Source organism: Zonotrichia albicollis, chromosome 5 (genome assembly GCF_047830755.1).
Source record: "Zonotrichia albicollis isolate bZonAlb1 chromosome 5, bZonAlb1.hap1, whole genome shotgun sequence".
Classification (NCBI taxonomy): Eukaryota; Metazoa; Chordata; class Aves; order Passeriformes; family Passerellidae; genus Zonotrichia; species Zonotrichia albicollis.
Window position 1 is genome coordinate 28057494 of NC_133823.1, and position 18667 is coordinate 28076160.

General features: G+C 38.1%; 1 protein-coding gene across 1 annotated transcript; it reads right to left on the bottom strand.

Annotated features, from left to right (window-relative positions):
• On the bottom strand, positions 1-17436 carry ASIC5 (acid sensing ion channel subunit family member 5). Its single transcript, XM_074540428.1, has 10 exons — positions 17397-17436; positions 14900-15206; positions 12370-12601; positions 11129-11248; positions 10053-10202; positions 9348-9495; positions 7776-7832; positions 5532-5700; positions 2086-2177; positions 1-1453 (listed from the first exon to the last, which is right to left on the bottom strand). Exons 1-10 carry the CDS (start codon positions 17434-17436, stop codon positions 1254-1256), a joined length of 1515 nt encoding a protein of 504 aa, XP_074396529.1. The 3' UTR covers positions 1-1253.
• Between the last annotated feature and the right edge of the window lie 1231 nt (positions 17437-18667).

The window sequence follows — 18667 nt, forward strand, 5'->3', positions numbered from 1 at the left end:
AATTCCACAGTTAGAAGCTGTTTGAGGCTGGGGGAAGTATTTGGAGAAATATTGCAGTATGTTTGCTCTGTTCTTTCCATTCTTCCTCTGGGTTGGCTAATTCACACCTTGAACAGTGTGGTTAGAACAATTTTTATAGCAGTGCTGAGCCAAACGTGCCTGTGCTTGGTAACAGTGAGGGGGGGAAAGTCCCAGTAGAAGTGGAGTGACCAATAAATAAGAATTGAGAAAAAAGGTTAGAGGACAAAAATCAAAGGAACTCTTTCTAGGTAGCAAAAACATTTCCTCTATTTCCTGAATTGCAAATCCTAGGACTTTTGCTGAAGGGAAGCTATTGCCAATGATGGTCAAGTGGTAGCATTTTCATTACTTTATATCTGACCTTAAGGACTTGGCTCTTCAGTAAATACACTTATTACTTTATTTAATCATTGCAGTCTTAAACAAGTGGAAGACTAAACCACCACTGTTCTATGAGCCCAAACGGATGCAGGAAATCATGGAAGCTTTTCTGAACACTGAAATAAATGTTCAGGAAGCCTGAATCAGTACCAAAGCCACAAAATTCTTACACTGACTCATATTTAGTAAGACTTAGATGAAGCCTTTATTATCATCTTTCATGACATTAAACACTGAACTTGACCTGTGTTTGCCCACTTGCCATCCACTTGGATGCCCTGTTGTTCTCCATAATAGCTGGCAGACTGATGAGATTTTTTGATGTGTTTCACACAGGTACTATTGTAAATTTTATTGCTATTAGGCACATTCCTAATTGTTCTAGGTGAAGTTACCATATTCTTCAATGGAATATGATACAATGATAACATACTAGAGGAGTTGCTAATAAGGAACCAGCATTTTAGAAATAGCAATGCTCCATGTTTATGGTAGTCAAGAAATTTCTGTGAGATAAATTGGCATGTGTATTACTTCTCATCACTCAAAACACAGAAGATAAAATCTGGGTTATGAATGCTAAATTGTATCATATGTCAGCATCACTTGCCATAATGTTTAAAAAAAAAACCTAATTTGTTAAATCAAAGTTAAAGATTACATTTTTCTTTATATGAGAAGGAAAGTGAGACTTTGTGAAATGCGCTCTTTAAAGTTATTTAGCACAGTTAAATCATTTTAGGGAATAATAGGGAGAATAAGGAGAGCAGTGTAAAATATTACAGTCTCCTTTGTGTCTTAAAAAGAAAGGGAATTTGCAAAACCAATTAGTTCCAGACTTCCACAAGCCATTAACATTCTTGTATTCTCCTCTTTTTTCCCTTTTGCGTTGGTTGGTTCTGGGATGGATTGTTCCATTGAGGCATTTCAGGAGCTTTCAAAAGAAGAAAGATGCACATCCAACAGAAGTTGGTAAAAATATACTCTAGGAGTTCTATGATTGTAATCATACTGGCACCACAAAACAATCCAAGCTGGCCACCTACATCAGCTGTAATAGAGGGAAATAAACATGTGTCATACAAAGCATCTGGTTTAGTCTAGCAAGCAAACAAAACCCTGCCAGGCTCAAGTGCTGCATAAATTCAATATACATAATCCATCACTTTAAGAAAACAGCATTAATATTCTTAAGAAAGTTTACTGAAGAGGACTAATGTGTTTTTGAAAATTCTAAATAAAGCAAGTACAACACAAGACATCCTACTGTGAAACAGATAATTAAAATATTTACTACTTCTATGCCCTTTTAGCTGTCCCCTTGCTTCTCATTCCCATGTTCTCCCTCTCCTCTCCAAATCCCCAAAATGTCACTGTTCTTACAGTCCTGTCTGTGAAGAACCATAAACTAGTGCCAAACTTAACTCTTACTCTCAGCTGCTGTCCATACCACGGCTTCTTTAGTGGAATGACAGGAGATTGTATCAAAAATTACCACAAGACAGACATGATTATTACTATTATATATAAAAATTGTGCTTCTTTTTCAGAAGCCCACATAGTTTTTTATTCAGGAGGTGGGAGAATTTTAAAAAAGGGGGGAGTTTGTTGTCTGTTTTTTTTTTAAAAATATTATTTTTAGATTAATTATTAATCAATAATAAATATTAAGCATTCACTTACCAAGCAACTCAGAGATAGTCAAAGCCTTCTGCTGTTGTGTTATTTTGTAGCTCAGATCATGATATTTAATCTCAATACGCACAAGGTTTTGCCTAATGACAAATACAGAGTTTACTTGAGGCAGTCAGGAGTGCTGCTCATTTTTACCAGCATCTGTCAGCATGGTCTGAGTTCAGGGAGAGGGATGGTGTCTTTAATGAGAAGTTAGATGAGTTTTATCAAAATCAGTTACATGAGAGAAGGAGAAACCCCTAAATCCAAATAACAACAGCAGTTTAAAAGGAGTAAATCTTCCCATTGTGTTGAAAAGGTAGCTCTAGATCTGTACTGTGGGATAGACTCATTATTTTTAAGGATCACTGAGAGAAACTTGAATGGACATGTCAAGTAAAGTGTAGCCTAGCACTGTTAATTACATGCAACTGCATATTTAATTGTGCTTATTTCAATTGGCATGTTTGTGCAGAGCAGTGCTTGTCCTAAACTTGGATGTTCAGTTCTACCCTCTGCAAGTAGCTTCACTTATCTAATTATATTCTTGCCTGCTGCAAAAGTGGAAGAGTAGGTAAATCTCAGTTTGAGCAAGACCTGTGTAATAATGGAGTGAAGAACTCCTCTTCATGGTATCTTGTCTACAGAAAGACTCTGCCTAAGTCTTAAATGGAATATAAAAGTAATGTGTTTGGAAGAAAACTGGCACAAAAACTGACTGCACACGTAATGACAATGGCTCAATGTCCAAGTAGAATATTTTGACCAGTGCTGTTGAACATCTTTTTAGTGACACGGACAGTGGCACCGAGGGCTTCTTTGGCAAGTTTGTCGGTGACACCGAGCTGTGTGGTGTGACTGACATGCTGGAGGGAAGGGTTGCCATCCCAGGAGCTGGGACCTGGGCAGGCTTGAGAAGTGAGCCTGTGCAAACCTCACACAGTTCAGCAAGGCCAGGTGCTAAGCACTGAACCTGGATCATGGCAAGCACAAGCACAGGTGGAGGTAGAACAGAGAATAGAATGAGAGCAGCCCCAAGTGGAGGGACTTGGGCTGTTCGTTGAGGAGAAGCTCAACACAAACCAGCAATGTGCACTTGCAGCCTTTGGAGTCAGCCTGGACTGCATCGAAGAAAGAGTGACCAGAACACTGAGGGAAGAGGGAAGTAGAGGGGCAGAATGGAACACCTGGAATGTTTTGTCCAGTTCTGGGGCTCCCATCGTAAAAAGGATGAAGAGAGAGTCCAGAGGAGGCCGTGAAGATGATCAGAGGGCTGGAGCACCTCACCTATGAGGACAGGCTGAGAGACTTGTGGCTGCTCAGCCTGGAAAAGAGAACCCTCTGGAGGGAAATCACATCAGCCTGCCCCGAAAGGGGGCTCACAAAAACCACAGAATAGGACTTCTTACAAGGATATGTAGGGATAGGACAAGGGCAATGGCTTTAAGCCAAAACAGAGTAGGTTTAGATTAGATATTGGGAAGAAAGTCTTTACCGTGAGGGTGGTGAGGCACTGGAACAGGTTGCCCAGAGAAGTTGTGGGTACCCCATCCCTGGCAGTAATCAAGGCCATGTTGGATGGGGCTTTGAGCAAACTGATGTAGAGGGTGGTATCTCTGTCCACCCGGGTTGGATGATCATTAAGGTCCCTTCCAATCCAAACCCTCCTATGATTCTTCAGGTGTTAACAGCTACTGGTTTTTGCTTTGGCAGTGACAGTGAGCTCATTAACAATATTAATGAAAATAAGGTATTTTCTGTACAAAATCATCACTTCTATCTCTTTGGGTGAAAATTCTAAAATTCAGGTAGCGCTAATGTATAAAAATAATCCTTTTCACCTAGATTCTGTTAGTAAGGCTCCTGCCCTTGTAATGGATTTGCTAAAAGAATTATCAATAAATATTTAACTTTTTCCTCATAACATCTTCAGAAATAATTACGTCTCTATGTTTTATAGTTTGAAATGTGTACTCATTAATGTGTTGGCAGGATTCCTATTGGTTAAGGCCTGGTTACAGGGGAATTTCTTGTATGTTCCCTTATGTAATTGAATAATTACTGAGTTGTGCATAATGTTTGCAGACAATAAAATAATCAACAAAGATAAAATGTCCTGAAGGGATTGTTATTGTTTGTATATAACAGGTTTCATTTTCATAATGTTCATTTGAAACAGACTTTTAATAGGGCCTGTAGATATATGACAAGAGGTAATGGTTGTAAACTAATGATAGATTCAGACTAGGTGTAAGGGAGGCATCTTTTACAACAAGCATGGTGAAACACTGGAACAGGTTGCCCTGAGAGGTGGTGAATAGCCCATGCCTGGAAACATTCAAGGTCAGGTTGGACTGGGCTCTGAGCAACCTGATGTAGATGATGATGTCCCTGGTCATTGCAGGGAAATTGGAATAGCTGACCATTAAAGGTCCCATCCAACCCAATCATTTTATGATTTGTATAGGTCCTGTGCATGTATAAACATATGCCAGCATATCAGTCAGCATTTGCAGACTGATGGCTTTGAAAGTGAGAAAACCAAAGTCACTGAGAGAATGAAACTCATAGACATTTCATGAATCAAATGTTCTACAATTGTTTATAAACATACTTTGATATTGTATATACCATGAGTTCATGTAGCGCCTGCCTTAATACTTACTTGCACTGCTGAAATCTCTGGCTATGAGAAAGAGGCAATTCAGTGTATGAAACTGGATTAAATTTTCCAACTCCTTTTTCTGAGTAGTGCTTTCAATCACACACAACCAACCTGTTTCTGTCTTCTGCTACCTTGTGAGAATTGATGTGGTACCAAAGATTTTCTAAATAACTTCTATAATATAAATAGTGTTAAGGAATTCTACCAGCAATAGAAAATGTTATTAAATTTTTAGCTTTGCTGCTACAATAAAACCCAGGTCTTCAGTATTTACAAAACTTCCTTTGGGAACAGGCTAAAAGGAGAAAAACTTTATGCAGCATCTATTTGTGTTTTTTCATTGCCTTAATTTGTGGAAGTGTGAAGATTGGTTGTCTGTAATGAATCCATAGTGAATAGGTTTGATAACCCTACTTTTTTTATTCCTAATTGAAACAGTGATAAAAAAACTTTGTCATCAGAGATTAGTGAAAGAGAAGGTAATTGAGAATATTACATTGTAATTGCATTTTCTATTCTTTGTTATACAGTCTTAGGTGTATCTAAGTATATTATATACATACATATATATATGTATATATGTGTATAATACATACATACATCAATATAGACATGAATTAGTATAAATCTTAACCAGTTTGTCCAAGAGATTATGTTATCTCACAGGCAATGTTATTAATACCACACATAAGAATATCTTTTTAAGGTCATATTTTCATCATACACTCTGCTACCATGGTTACAAGGAATTGATAATTTCTTTGTTAGACAAGGTGTTAAGCAAGATTACCTGATGTATTCTGGGCTTTTCTTCAGTTTTGTAGAAAAATATTTTATGGCTTTTTCTCCTCCAAAGTTTGAATAGGTGACAGTGGTAGGATAATCTGTTTCTTCACATGGGGCAGGGCAAGTGGAATTGTGTGTTCCTACTGTACATAATCCTTTTATCTCTATATTATCTGAAATTTCAGAATAAATACTTTTATACAATATTTCTTAGAAAGCATACAGTTTAAAAAATTTAAAAAATTACTTACTAATTAATTTTAATTGTCTTTCATAAATGTGTAGATTAATTCTCCCAAGAAAAGTGGATACTTACCAGTATTGAAGGATCAAATAAGTGTTTGCAATTTTCATTTGGAGACTGGTGCACAAAAACAAGGGTTGAGATATATTTCTCATTTTTTTCCAAAGAAATACAGCACCTCTAAGTGTTTCTGCCTTAATTGGGGCTTTATGTGCTTATTATTTCTCACCCACAGTTAAACAAAAAGACAACAGAAAACTTTCCATGTTCTGTGCTAGCTTTCAAATTAAATACTTAGGTATATATCCTTGATAATGATGCCTTAGTGCCTGCCCAGCCCATTTCAGTGCACAGAAACAGCTTCCAGAGCAGCTCCAACTGCAGTTGGCTATCATCTGATAACTGTAAAAACCTTGGTAAGATAAATTCACTTTACCTTAACCCCTGCCTGCCATTTCATAATTGGGCTCAGCTAAGAAGGCTTAGGGAAAGATTTGTCTCTTCAAATACTGAAGAGAAGTCATAAAATTCTGCAGGTCTGGCTGCCATGAAAGTGGGGAGCCATTTGTCTTAACAAGGAATTAAAGAAAGAAGTACAGAAAAGAATCATTACAGAAATCTGGCAAAGCTAGAGAAAAACAATGTGGATGAAAAATTGTATGTTTCCTAAATCATAAGCCATCACTGTGAGATGAGTACTGTGATCTCTTGCCTGTGATATTCTATTTGTCCTGTTTGTGGGGTGGCAGAGGCAGTGTCTGTTCATTCTGCTGGTGGGCTTCTCACTTTGCAAAGCACAGAGGAGGAGATATCTCAGCCTGTTAGCTGATGACTTGAAATACTCTCCAGGGATGCTGGGGTTGTGGATTTTATTCAAGAGAGGCAGCCTTTAGAGCTGCTAAAATAATGCTCTTAGTGGGTCCTGCAGATACTGGATAACTGTGCTGTTACTTGAGATTTTGTTATCAGATTAATTTTGTTATTTTGTTATCTTACCTCTCTGACACTGTCAAAGGAGGGTCAGCCCCTAAAATGAGATCCCAGGGACCATATATCTGCAAACTTTCTGGGATCCAGCTCTGAATCCTGGCCATCCTTCAGAGGAATTTGGGGTCATTTTTGCTTATTGCTCTGTGCTTTCTTTGACATTCAGTCACTGAATATCTATTGAGTAAAATAATATACATCTTCCCTCATGACAGGCTTTAAAGGATCATGGTTATATAAGAATGTGAACTTAGTGGAATCCATTTTAAAATAGCTTACAGGGAAACAAGTAATTGTTGACAGTAGAAGATCTGGCCTGAATGTTGCACACACCTTATCAAAACAGTCCCCCCCACCAACTTCTGAGTCTGCTAATCACTCAGAGTCACATTACACAATAGAAACCAAACCAATTCAAAAACAAAGCTTTCTGAGGTTCATGAAAAGCAACTTCTCAGATTACTGTTTTATGTATTTTCCAGTCTGTTGCAGTGACCTACAAATTTCATACCCACTGTGCATAGATTATTTGTTTATGGAAAAGAATTGCATTTCAAGTGCTTTCAAAATTTATATTTTCCTTTTAAAAAGATGAAATCTTAAAGCTAGTGATTTCTGTTTTGCCTGTTAACAAACCTGTTATTACTGTACTGTTCACTCTTCTTGCACAAAGAATATAACATGGGATCTAGAAGGATGCTGTGAAGATGTGAAAATGCTATCCAGAGGCTTGGTAATTGAAAGCATATTAGTTGGATGTTCTTCAATTTTAAACCATTTCTGATTGCTAAAATGAATTCTCCTATTAGTTTATATATACACATACATACACACACTTTTTTGAGTATTTTTGTGTGGTTTGTTTTTTAATGGACATATATTTCATGCTCTGTCTGGTGTCTGTTTTCAGAATATTAAATGAACTGGGATGTACTCCATTTCAGATTATTTTCATTATCGATATTGTCTACTATTTGTAATTGGCTTGGAAATCATGAATATGAAGTTATTACTTACAGACTGCTGGATAAACACATTTGTAAAATTTCAGCAAGTCACATTCTGTTCCATTTCCTAAAAATAAATAAAAATATTTAGGAGTCTCAATTAACCATCTAACCCTTAGCTCTATTTGTACTAAACTGAAATGTAATGTCATCAAAACTTGCTCATCACTTCAGGTTAATGATTACACAACTGAGAAATCAATTCAGCTGGGCACAGTGCAGTTACCAACACCAGGAAGGGGACAGGCTGAAGAGACACAACAGACCAAGCCAGGAGGCTGCTGATGGAGCAAACACCTTCATTATGTGTACCAGCCTGAACTGCCTTTAAGCTTAAGAGTGGCTCACTCTTGGTGTTAGCTTGCTAAAGACAGGAATTTCTGCTTTTCCTAGTGGAAATGAAAAAAATAAACCCAAAGGTAGATTTGATATGAGATTACATCCCACATGTTTCTGCAGAAATTCTGAGCTTCATGCAGGAGTTTTTTGGAGATCTAGTATGTAAAAGAGTATGCTGAACTAGAGCAAAATTTTCAGTTGGCCTCAGTTTCACTCTATTTTAAATTTTTTTTCCATCACATGGAAATGTTGTGTAGCAGTTTAGCACACAGTTCCAGAAGGCATTGCTCTCCTTTATCTAATTGTCCTAGTATAAAGTTGTATATAGATGTCACCCCAGGCATGGGAGACCCAGGCTTAATTGTCTTGGCAACCCCTTTTCCATGACAGTTTGCAGAAGGCTGCCAACCTCCTTTCCCAGGGGTTCCCAAACTAACAGACTAGAGACTACATATTAGGGGGTCTGATTAAGTAAGAGCTTTCTGCCTTGCTTGAGCATATTTAAAAAATACAATGATTCAGTACAGGCTTTCTTATGATCTAGTGGCTTTCTTGCCTACCAGTTGTGAGAAAAGAGGTGCAAGAGCAGAGATCTGGGTTCCAGGGTTGCTTTAGGTGACAGTATTGTCATTAATGCTGAAAAGGTGTGAGAGCTCACTGTTACTGCCTTACATTTCTAGAGTGATTAAGCAGCCTGGATACTTTAGGGGAGTATTACAGCATGCACCTGGTGCTCCACATTTGAAGCTGATTAGAAGGCTTCATACAGCCTTTTTGGCTTTGTGGAGCCTTTGCTGCTGCCAGGCTCTTTCTGTGGCTCATGTAGGAGTCCTGAGATTCTGTCTTCAAGCCAGTTCTTCTGCTGTGGTTACTGAACACCTGCCTGCAAAGTAAATTGCCTGGATTATGTGTGAAAATGTATGCCTTCTTATGGGTTCAGTTCCAGCTCCTTAGGAAGTCAGGTTGAAGACTACAGACCTGTCTCACACTCCTGAGGCATAACTGTTTCTTTCTATTTTTTGGACTGTATCCTAAGAATAGACAATGACCCAAATGCTAGGTCTAGCCTTGACCAAATATCTTGCTTGTTTCCTTGGAATTTTAATTAACGTCAACTGGAGATTTCCCTCAAATGTGTGCTCTATCTATTCAGTATATAGCAATAGCTCTGGCTATTCAATAACACATGAGGTCTCCCAGGAAGATGATCAGCGTGGGATATAATGATTTTCCTGAGAAATACCTGGAAGAATGAAAGGCAAACAGCCACACCAGTCCTGTATGTACCGGGCTTTGCATTCCAGCAAACATCCATTAGTACTATAAATCTTGTGGTACTGAAGCTTTATATCAGGCTTGCACTCTCCCCATGGGTATTCTTGGATAATTGACTGTAGGATAATAATAACAAAAGATACAATTTTTTTGGGGTCTGTTTTAAACGCTGGTATTGCTTTTCCACATTTTAAAGTGCTGCAGGAAGCCTGTTGAAGACACAAGCTGTAACATTGTGATTTAATTAGAGGCAATTACAGTTCATGCTCTTGGGATTAAAAATTCTCCCCTCTCTCAAAGCAAAAGTAGGGCCTGATTAGACAGCTTAGCCTAAAATGGTTCTCTACTCCACTTGAATTCTGCTAGGAATTTGAGAACCTCTTAATGATGGCAGAATGTGTTGATAGGGGAAATTCTGTGATGTCTTTTTAACATTTTCTGTCAATGAGGTTGTAAAGTTACAGGAAATAAGGCTGACTTTGATAGACAAAGTAGGAAAACCAGTGATATTCTCCCAGATTTCGCTTGCATCTGGAGGAAATGTTATTTTTTGGACTCACTAAGGCTTAATGGATATTTTGCACTCCAAAATGTCTGATTCATTGTTAGTGCTTCAGAAGAGAACAGGAGGCAGTAACAAGCACCACTCCCAGCCCCTGGGCAAAGCCCTTACCTTCAGCTGGCGGATTGCGACCTGCGCGTGCGTCCCCACTGGCGTCAGCAGACCCAACCCATCAAAGCGCGGCAGCTCTTGGGGTGAGTGGACAACAAAAGTTATTCCAGCGTCAGTATAACCGAGGGTAGGCTCATCAGTGAATTTGTCCTGACACAAAAAGAATTGTTAAAAGTCGTTTTGGCTTTGCTTGCCATCTGAACTTTTAGCTATATTTATTGTGGTACTGTGCTGCTTAGTTATATTTTTGGCAATTTACAGGAAAGTACAGAAGCAAACTGACTTGAATTTCTTTTGTTCATTACCTCTGTGGTTTTCCTTCCAGTTGCTATAAACTTTCAACCTTTTTATTCTTTTTGGCAACCCCAATTTTAAATACAAGAAGTCATAGGTTAGCATTTACTCATAACTTGGAGATTTGTTCCTTTTACTTGCAACTACCCATCACATTTCACTAAGCTTTCCATTATTCTCTTCAGAACCTTTCACTCCTGACTCATAATTCCTAGAGAACAAAAGCCAATGTCTAATAATTTATCAATCTATTAGTTTTCTTCCCTGTTCGCACAAGGTGATATTCCCTGTGTTCTGCCTTTTTGTTGGTCAAAGACAATTCTAATGTCAGAAACAATTTACAGTGCAAAGCTCTTGGCTGGCATTGAGCTGCTGCAGCTGCTCTAACTAAAATTTGGTGCTACATAGAAACTGACACCAGGTGACCTTCCCTTCTGGGCCTTTTATTAAGATGAACTGCTTGTATAAAATTAAATCACTCTTCTGATGACATGTTTCAGTTCTGGATGAGCAGTACACGTGTATGCTCACTCACAACCTTCTTCCCCTTAGCTGGGGACAGAGTCACTACTAATTCTGTCTTTTTAAAGCTCTATTTTGGTATTTCCTTTAAAATACCCTCTCACTTGGAAATAGTCTTGATTTTGAATTTTGTACATGAAATTCTGGAGGTCTGTGTAAACCCAATCAAACAAAAATCCCAAACCAAACAAAATAACCCCCTCCACAAATTTATAAGTTAGTACATGATTCATTACTTATAATCCTTAGGATAGCTGTACCTGCTGGACATCAAAAAGCAAATGTAAGCCTCTTCCAGACAAACTCACTCTTCTTGCTGAAAGATCATTATGATTAAAAGTAAAGCAGTTTCCATATTCAGTGAACACATGTTCAAAATCCTTCAATAAAGGAAAATAGGGAAGGGTGAAATGAAAGAAAGAACACTTGTAGTTTCCTTAGTTAATTACAATGCAAGAAAGGGGTTACTGGCATTGTTGTTGACTCATTTAGTTTTATTTTGTTCTCCAAAGTGCTCAGTATTACAATCAGAAAAGAGGTGTTTAATGAAATATTCAAAAGTATTTCAGCCCTTTCTATAGAAAATGAAGTTTAAAGGAGAAATTTCACATTCTTTATTAATACTGAGCTGCTCAGAATAATTTAATGAGGTCCTGTGTTATTTCTATACCTGTTACATGATATAGAAACTATATATTCAAAAATAAATTTTAATTTTTTCCATTAGCTGCTTAGTGCAGACTGTTTCAAAACTGTCATGTTACATATGAAAGTACAATATTTGCATTTTTTCCTGAAACCACCTTGTAATTTACTATGACTGCATGTCATTGCTTTAGTTATGTTCTTAGCACTAGTGTTTTCTAGTTAAGAGAAGTCTCTAATGCCTAATTTTAGAATCTACATCATATCTAAAGGTTAGATTAATCTGAAAGGATATAGACCTGACTTCTTGGTTCACATTTTCTGTCTAAGTTGGGAATTCCTTTACAGCAGAATTGACATAAAAATGGGATGATCATATTTTTTGGCTGTCATCCCAAATTCCCAAACATGGGCTATTTTCTTTCCAAGATATAAAATTCCTGTTATATCCTGTCTGTATTCTTGACCTCAAGGAGAAAACCACAGAATCATGTAATGTAAAAAAACTTGTTTCAAACTGTCCTTCATTTAGGCCACTGATGGAAAAGGTTGTTAGATACAGCCTGGGGGTGTGACAGCTTTCAAGGGCTGCTGCCTGTGCAGAAGTGGCATTAGGCAGAGAGCAATTTAAACTGAAATCCCATCTTACAGCTCAGAGAGTCCAGCAGGCTGCCTCTGTAGTCAGTGGGAGAACTGAGACCCTCAGGGTAATTTAGAGCAGGACTTTTGTTCTCTATTTTCTGACTGTAAAAGAGCGTAGGAGAGCAGGTGGCAAAGCCAGATATTTTAAGTTGAGCATAAAGAATATATCCCCTTCCTCTCTGTGCTATTGTTTTAATAAAATAAACATATTTACCTGTGGGTAACATGGCTTTCCAAAAAAATCACATTCAAGCAATGTGCTGCTGTTCAGATAAAACCCATTTTGCCTTGTAAAGTCTTTGATGCTGAAGTTCTGGTTCCCAAGAAGGAAATCATTTAACTCCTCGGAATATTTGTCTTCCACAGCAAATTTTTGGAGAATTGCAGATACAGTGTTCCAAATTAAAAAAATTACTTTCAGGTTGCTCACAGCATGAGCTTGAAACCTACCAATGAGAAGGAGAAAGAATTGCTTGGGATTCTGTAGTTATAGGACTGATCTCAAGGCTAATTTTGCAAAACTGTGACAAATTTGCTATCTCCTCACAAACTATAAGTGATTCTTGCCCAACAGGCTGCAGTTTGATCTCTGTAACATGAACAAACAATATAGTCCCTATATCTAGATTGTATCTTCCATATCTGGAAACAGCAAATACACACCTTCCCATGGCAATTCTGGTCAGTCATATAGGAAATATTTCTGTTGTGTGTGGTTGTTTACTAAACATTAAAAACAAAATCCCCTGAGTAAATGAACTGTCACTGTCACATTCTCTGGAAAAATCCCTTTACCCAGAATTCTTCTCCTGGGAAGCTGAGAAGCCTCAGAGAAAAAGGAAAATAATATTATCTCATTTGCTTCTCTTGTGTTTTGCTGCTTTGGAATGTGTTTGGTGGTTGTTTCATTGGTTTCTGGTGTGAGTGTTTTCACTCATTGGCCAATTGGGGCCAAGCTGTGTCGGGACTCTGGAAGGAGTCACGAGCTTTCATTTTTATGTTTTAGCCTTTTGTAAATATCCTTTCTGTATTCTTTAGTATAGTTTAGTATAGTATTCTTTAATATAGTATCATCAAATAATAAATTAGCCTTCTAAGAACATGGAGTTAGATCCATGTTCCTTCCATTAGGAAGTTAGATCCATCATTTCTTCCTTTGTCTGGAAACCCTGCAAATACAAAAATGAACCATTCACATAAACCAACAACAAGATTAGTGGAACCAATGACAAGCTGAACAATTGAGTTTATGGGTGGGAAACTAGCTGAGAGGAGCTGTCCCTTTCAGAAAAAAAGCTGTCTTCATTAATTTGGAAATGGAATTCTAAGCACATTGGCAGTAGTGTCATGTGCCTGCTTTACTAAGGCACTGCACCCCACTCTAGACAGTGTACCTTCTCATGAGTTGGTGGTGTGGTGGTTTAATCAAAGGTGATATTTACTCTTTGAATCCACTAGAAAAGACTCAAAAACATGATGAGACTTTGGTGATGCTTACCTTAGGTACTGCCTTGAGGTTCTTTATTGAAGTAAAGTAAGGCTTTACAGAAGTTATAAAGTTATTTTTAAAAATGTATTAACGTAACATATTTGTGTAAGAGATCTTAACGCCTCAGTTTAAGGAAGGTTAGTAGGAACAGCTCTTCACCACTAAATTTGAGTCAAAAAATGAAGACAAAGGGAGTGCTGTGCCTTTTTGTCCTGCTAATGAAAAATCCCCAGTTAATAAGAACAGGAGGGGAGGGTAAACACAGCATGACCGGCAGATGGATACGGCAGCAAACTGTTACTTAGATGGGAAAATGCTGTGCTCAGTGGCTGGCTCCTTTTGGTGTGCTGCTGCTATAGTTACAGGAACTGAGGCTTGTTTATAACAGGCAGCCTGCTGCAGCCAGAGACTTCTGTCTGCAGTGCCCATCGTGTGGTGCAACCCAGGGTAGCTTTATGCAGGTAATGAGGAAGTGGCAGAGAGAGGCAGAACCACTCCAGGCCTTTGAGACTTGGGTTTCTGGCTGATTCTGCCAGCAGAAGGTGGAAAATGAGAAAATGTACTAATTTTTGAGGAAAAAAATGTGGATAAGCTTTCTGCGTTTCTAAAACTGTTCCATGTTTTTGCTCTAAAAATCAGGCCACAATTTCATTAAATTATTTTTTAAGTGGCTGCACTGAATGTTGGACACTGTCTTCAAATGTAGAAATCTATAGTGAAGTTCTTGCTTAGACACACAATTTCCAAACAACCCAAATGTTTTTTTCCTGCAAAAACTCCAGACATCAGCAGGAGTCGTAAAGGCTGAGCACCTCTGAAAAAGGAATATCTGTTTTACCTAAGCGTTTTACCTTTCATGAAGTTCCTGTTTAAAATAATTTGTTCATCTTGTCTTTTATTTTTAACTTCAATGGGGCTGATGGCTGCCCCTTAGTTACACTGAAAAGCAACACTGATACATAGAACACTACTACCAGAGTTTTTCTATTCCAACTTTTGTTGTGAAACTTAAAAATCATGTCATCTGAAGGAAGGGGGAGATGATAAAAGCAGCCTCCCTTTCTTGATTCTTGTATTTTCATCCTCTTTTAAGTATCATGTGGTGGTGAGGGAGGTAGGGACATGTGGAAGACATGCCCCTCACAGCCATATTTTCCTTGGTTTATGTGATTTGTCCAAACAGGTTGTGGAACCTGACTGCTTTCAGATAAAGCTGTGTTGTGTCTCAAGAGCAAACAACAAACATAATTTTTACCTGTTCAAGTTGCAGAAGGTCACAGCGGGGAATTTGACTTTTTCCACGTACTGGACCACCACGGCAGTGGTGGTTGGCCAGCTGAGGTAGTAGCTGAGGCGGCTGCAGATCTGCCAGGCAGCCGTGGCGAGGCAGCCTGCCACCACCAGCAGCCACAGCGCCCTGCGAGCCCTGCTCCGCCTGTGCACGATGTTGTGCACGCCGTGGAATGAAGTGGATGAGGCGAACTCCTCGTGGTACTTCCTTCTGTCTTCGCAATCTGGCAGCAGTTTCTTTATCAAACACAACCGTATCTTTTCCAGTATTCCTGAGTGTGGAACAAAGTTAAAATTTCAAAAAAAATTAGCGTTTAACCATCACTAAAAAAAAGGAATCCACATAATTCTGATGTGAATTTTCCCATTAATTGTAAATTCTCTCTTTAAGTAATGAACTTGATTCTGAGGATGGAAGAGTTGTGTGGGAAGAGATGGGCTCGGTGTTGCCCTGAGTATAAAGTATATCTTGCAGTATTTCAAGCCCACAAATGTTTAAGCACTTTAATTTAAGAGTAGTTTCACTTTTGGGGGAAAGATAGGATTTTGACATACCTCGGGGGTTTAAAACCATAGGTTGCTGTGAGCTTATGTGAAAAGTTAAACATCTCATTTTTACAGCAACAACTCCATAAAGGACTGGTCCTTCACACATGCTCTGACAAATTAGGTTTAAAATGAATGATATGGAATTAAATGAAAGGGAATTTCACTCTTTCACTATTAAAATTTTCAAGATAAGAATTGGAAGGTTTGCAGGTTCAAAAGAATACCCAATCTCATTTTCTTAGGTTCACACTTGTCTGATTCCATAACTTTGAAATGGGATGGGTTTGGTTTTCATTTGCATCATGTTTTCTATAAACTGATATTAAAATAAACCAAACCTTTTTTAAAGTTTAAAAAGAGTTATAACAATAATGAATGTAGTCAATATCTGGAACTGCAGTAACGTTACTATGCTTAATGCTGAATAACCTTTTGGACATGAATTTAAACTTAATTTTCTCTCCCAAAATATCCAAATAAAGGAAACTTCATGAGATCTTTTTTGTACCTTGTCAAAATTGGATCACTCTTTTCGCAAAGTGCTTCTTCCACAGATTGCCATCCACTACTTTTTTTTGGCATTAAGTCCATAAGAAAAGCAAGAAAGTTTGTGAGACAGTTTTTAATATCTGAAAATGTATTATTTAGATCAGTGTTTAACAGCAATTAAATGCTTCTCTTCTGTTTGTATCCAAAAATTAGCTTTAATTCTTTGCATGTGTGGTAGGTAGAGAATATAGGCTTTTTAAGACTGAGTTACTCAAGGCTATTACAGCTGGGCAAAGGAACAAAGGGATGTAAGAGTCATCTGCCAGAGCCACATCAGCCACATCGTGACCACATCAGTACTCTGGGGCCTTTCTTTGGCCCACAGTCTCTGGACCATGATAATGAAATCCCAGGTGGTGCTGGATTTCAAAGTGTTTCTGAAGGGAAAGAATTTACTTTATGTTGCTCTTTTAAGGTCTGTGTAAGTACTTTGATCAATATTGTGTAATTTACTATGACCTTGTTTTATCCTCAGACAGTTTTCCGCTGCAAAACTGTTCAAAAGTTTCTTTCCTAGCTCTAGTGACTGCTGGAGCCCACTGCAAATCTGTTCAGCTATGTGTGTATTTGTACATCGTGCTGGAATGGAGATTTCTGGTTTTGCTGTAGGCTTCTCTCTCACTAGCACATGGACAGTGGGATGAGTTCTTTTCCTGTTCCCCAAAACAGAACAGAGGGAGAAGTACATTCCTACATTCCTACATCTCTGCATCTGCAGCCCATAGACTGCAACAAGAGATCACAGGCAAGTCAGATCCTTTTCTCCAAGGATAATGCTGTGACTATTTATTTCTCTTATATGCATTGGGCTAGTATAAGAATGATAGCATGTCCCTACATAGAAGCCAAGTGCTTTTCTTCATCAAAAAACACTAGTTGCCTTAATCAGCAGAGTTGTAACTTTGAATCTAGCAAAAATTAAGCTAAGCTAAGCATTTCTCCTCCTGTGCATAGCTAGTATAGTAAATAGTAGTAAGTAAAAATTATGTTTCACCTGAGAAAAAAAATCAATAAATTTTTGCTTTTAATGTATAGGATTATCTAATAATAGCATGTTGCTGCTTTCATTAGCACTACTTTGTGAGTGTCTTAAAGAATCCTTACTCTACTTCCAGATTTCTGTTGAAAATGCTGTTTAGCGATTCCCTAGTTAAAACTGTATTAGCTCTATTCTAAATACACAGAGGGCCAGTAGCTAAAGGCTTTTAACATTTTTTAAGTAAGCATACAAATTTTTTTCTACAAGCTTTTTTGAGCTCTCCCTTCTTTGTTGTATCTTGAAAAGGTACATTATTGCTACTTTTGGAAAAGATGACAAATAACAAAGCTGTTGGTAAAGTACTCTAATATACCTAGTTACATACCTTTGGCATCCCACTGAATGAATCTCCTGATCTGGTCCATGAGGCCGTGCTGATTTCCGTAAGGAAAGGATGGATAAGAAGCTGCCTTACCACTGTGATCACTGCTAGGTAATGGCTTTTATAGAACACTAAATGGGAGGTGATTCTCAATGACACATGGGACTGGGTAATTTACCTGCTGGGGTTGCTATGTTTTGCCTTTTATTAACACAGTCTGCAATGTGAAGGAGATAATTCTGATTACAGGATCAGATGTACACCTTTATATACATTTCAATTACTTATTATGCTTATAGTCACACAAGTGCATTGGGTATTGTATCACCTTACAAATTTCTTTCACATATTTTCCTTCTGTTTTAGAAAAGCCTATGATCTTTGCTAAAATACTGTGCTGTTCAGAACTAAATAGCTTCTCTTGAGATAAATAAGAACCCCCTTCCTGGTCTGGAGAGCAGTAAAATGTCTCTCACTAGATTACTAGCAGGAACAGGATGCAGTTTATCCACACTTTGAATGGCTGTCTTCATAACCAGCTCCAGACTTCTTGTTCTTGTAGACATTTCAGCAAAAATGAGCTGTTACTTCTAAGAACTAACCCTGTAGGCAAGGATGAATACACACAGGGTCAATCATTCCAGTAAGGCCTTATGCAAAAGTACAGAGGCTGCTTTTTTTGTTAATGTGCAAAATTATCTTGTTTGAAATTTATTTCAAGAAAAGAGCTGAACATCTAATAAAAGTGAATACTAGAAGATTCAAACGTGGGATGTACTTCATTAACACTTTAGGAAAAAATAATTAAAAAGCCCCCTCACATTCTCTTTCTGATTTCTTTACTTCTTTCCCTCTGTTGTCCCGTTGGTCAACTACAGAATTCTTGGGTTAGTGTATCAGCTTGGGTTCTTGGTGCCTCACTGCCTGGTCATTTGCTAGTTTCTGGCTGTGTTGTTAATGCTACAAGCAACAAGGTAAAGCACTGAACTCCATTTAATTATTCCTGGCTGACAAGTTTCTGTACTCTACTGCTTGGAATTCCCAGCTTAATTTATCACTGTTGCCTCACTGGTGGGACTCTGCCAGGACAAGTTTTGCACAGCACTTGTGTTGACACAAGCAGTTTTTTTAAGCTGTTTGTAACTCGAGCCCAGCTGATGCTCTGCTGAGCAGTTTCTGAGCCCTGCAGATCCATTGACTCCTATTAATGCAAACCACTGTAATTCACAGAACCCAGACAACACCTCTTGCTCGAGTTGCTTGAGTTCATAAAA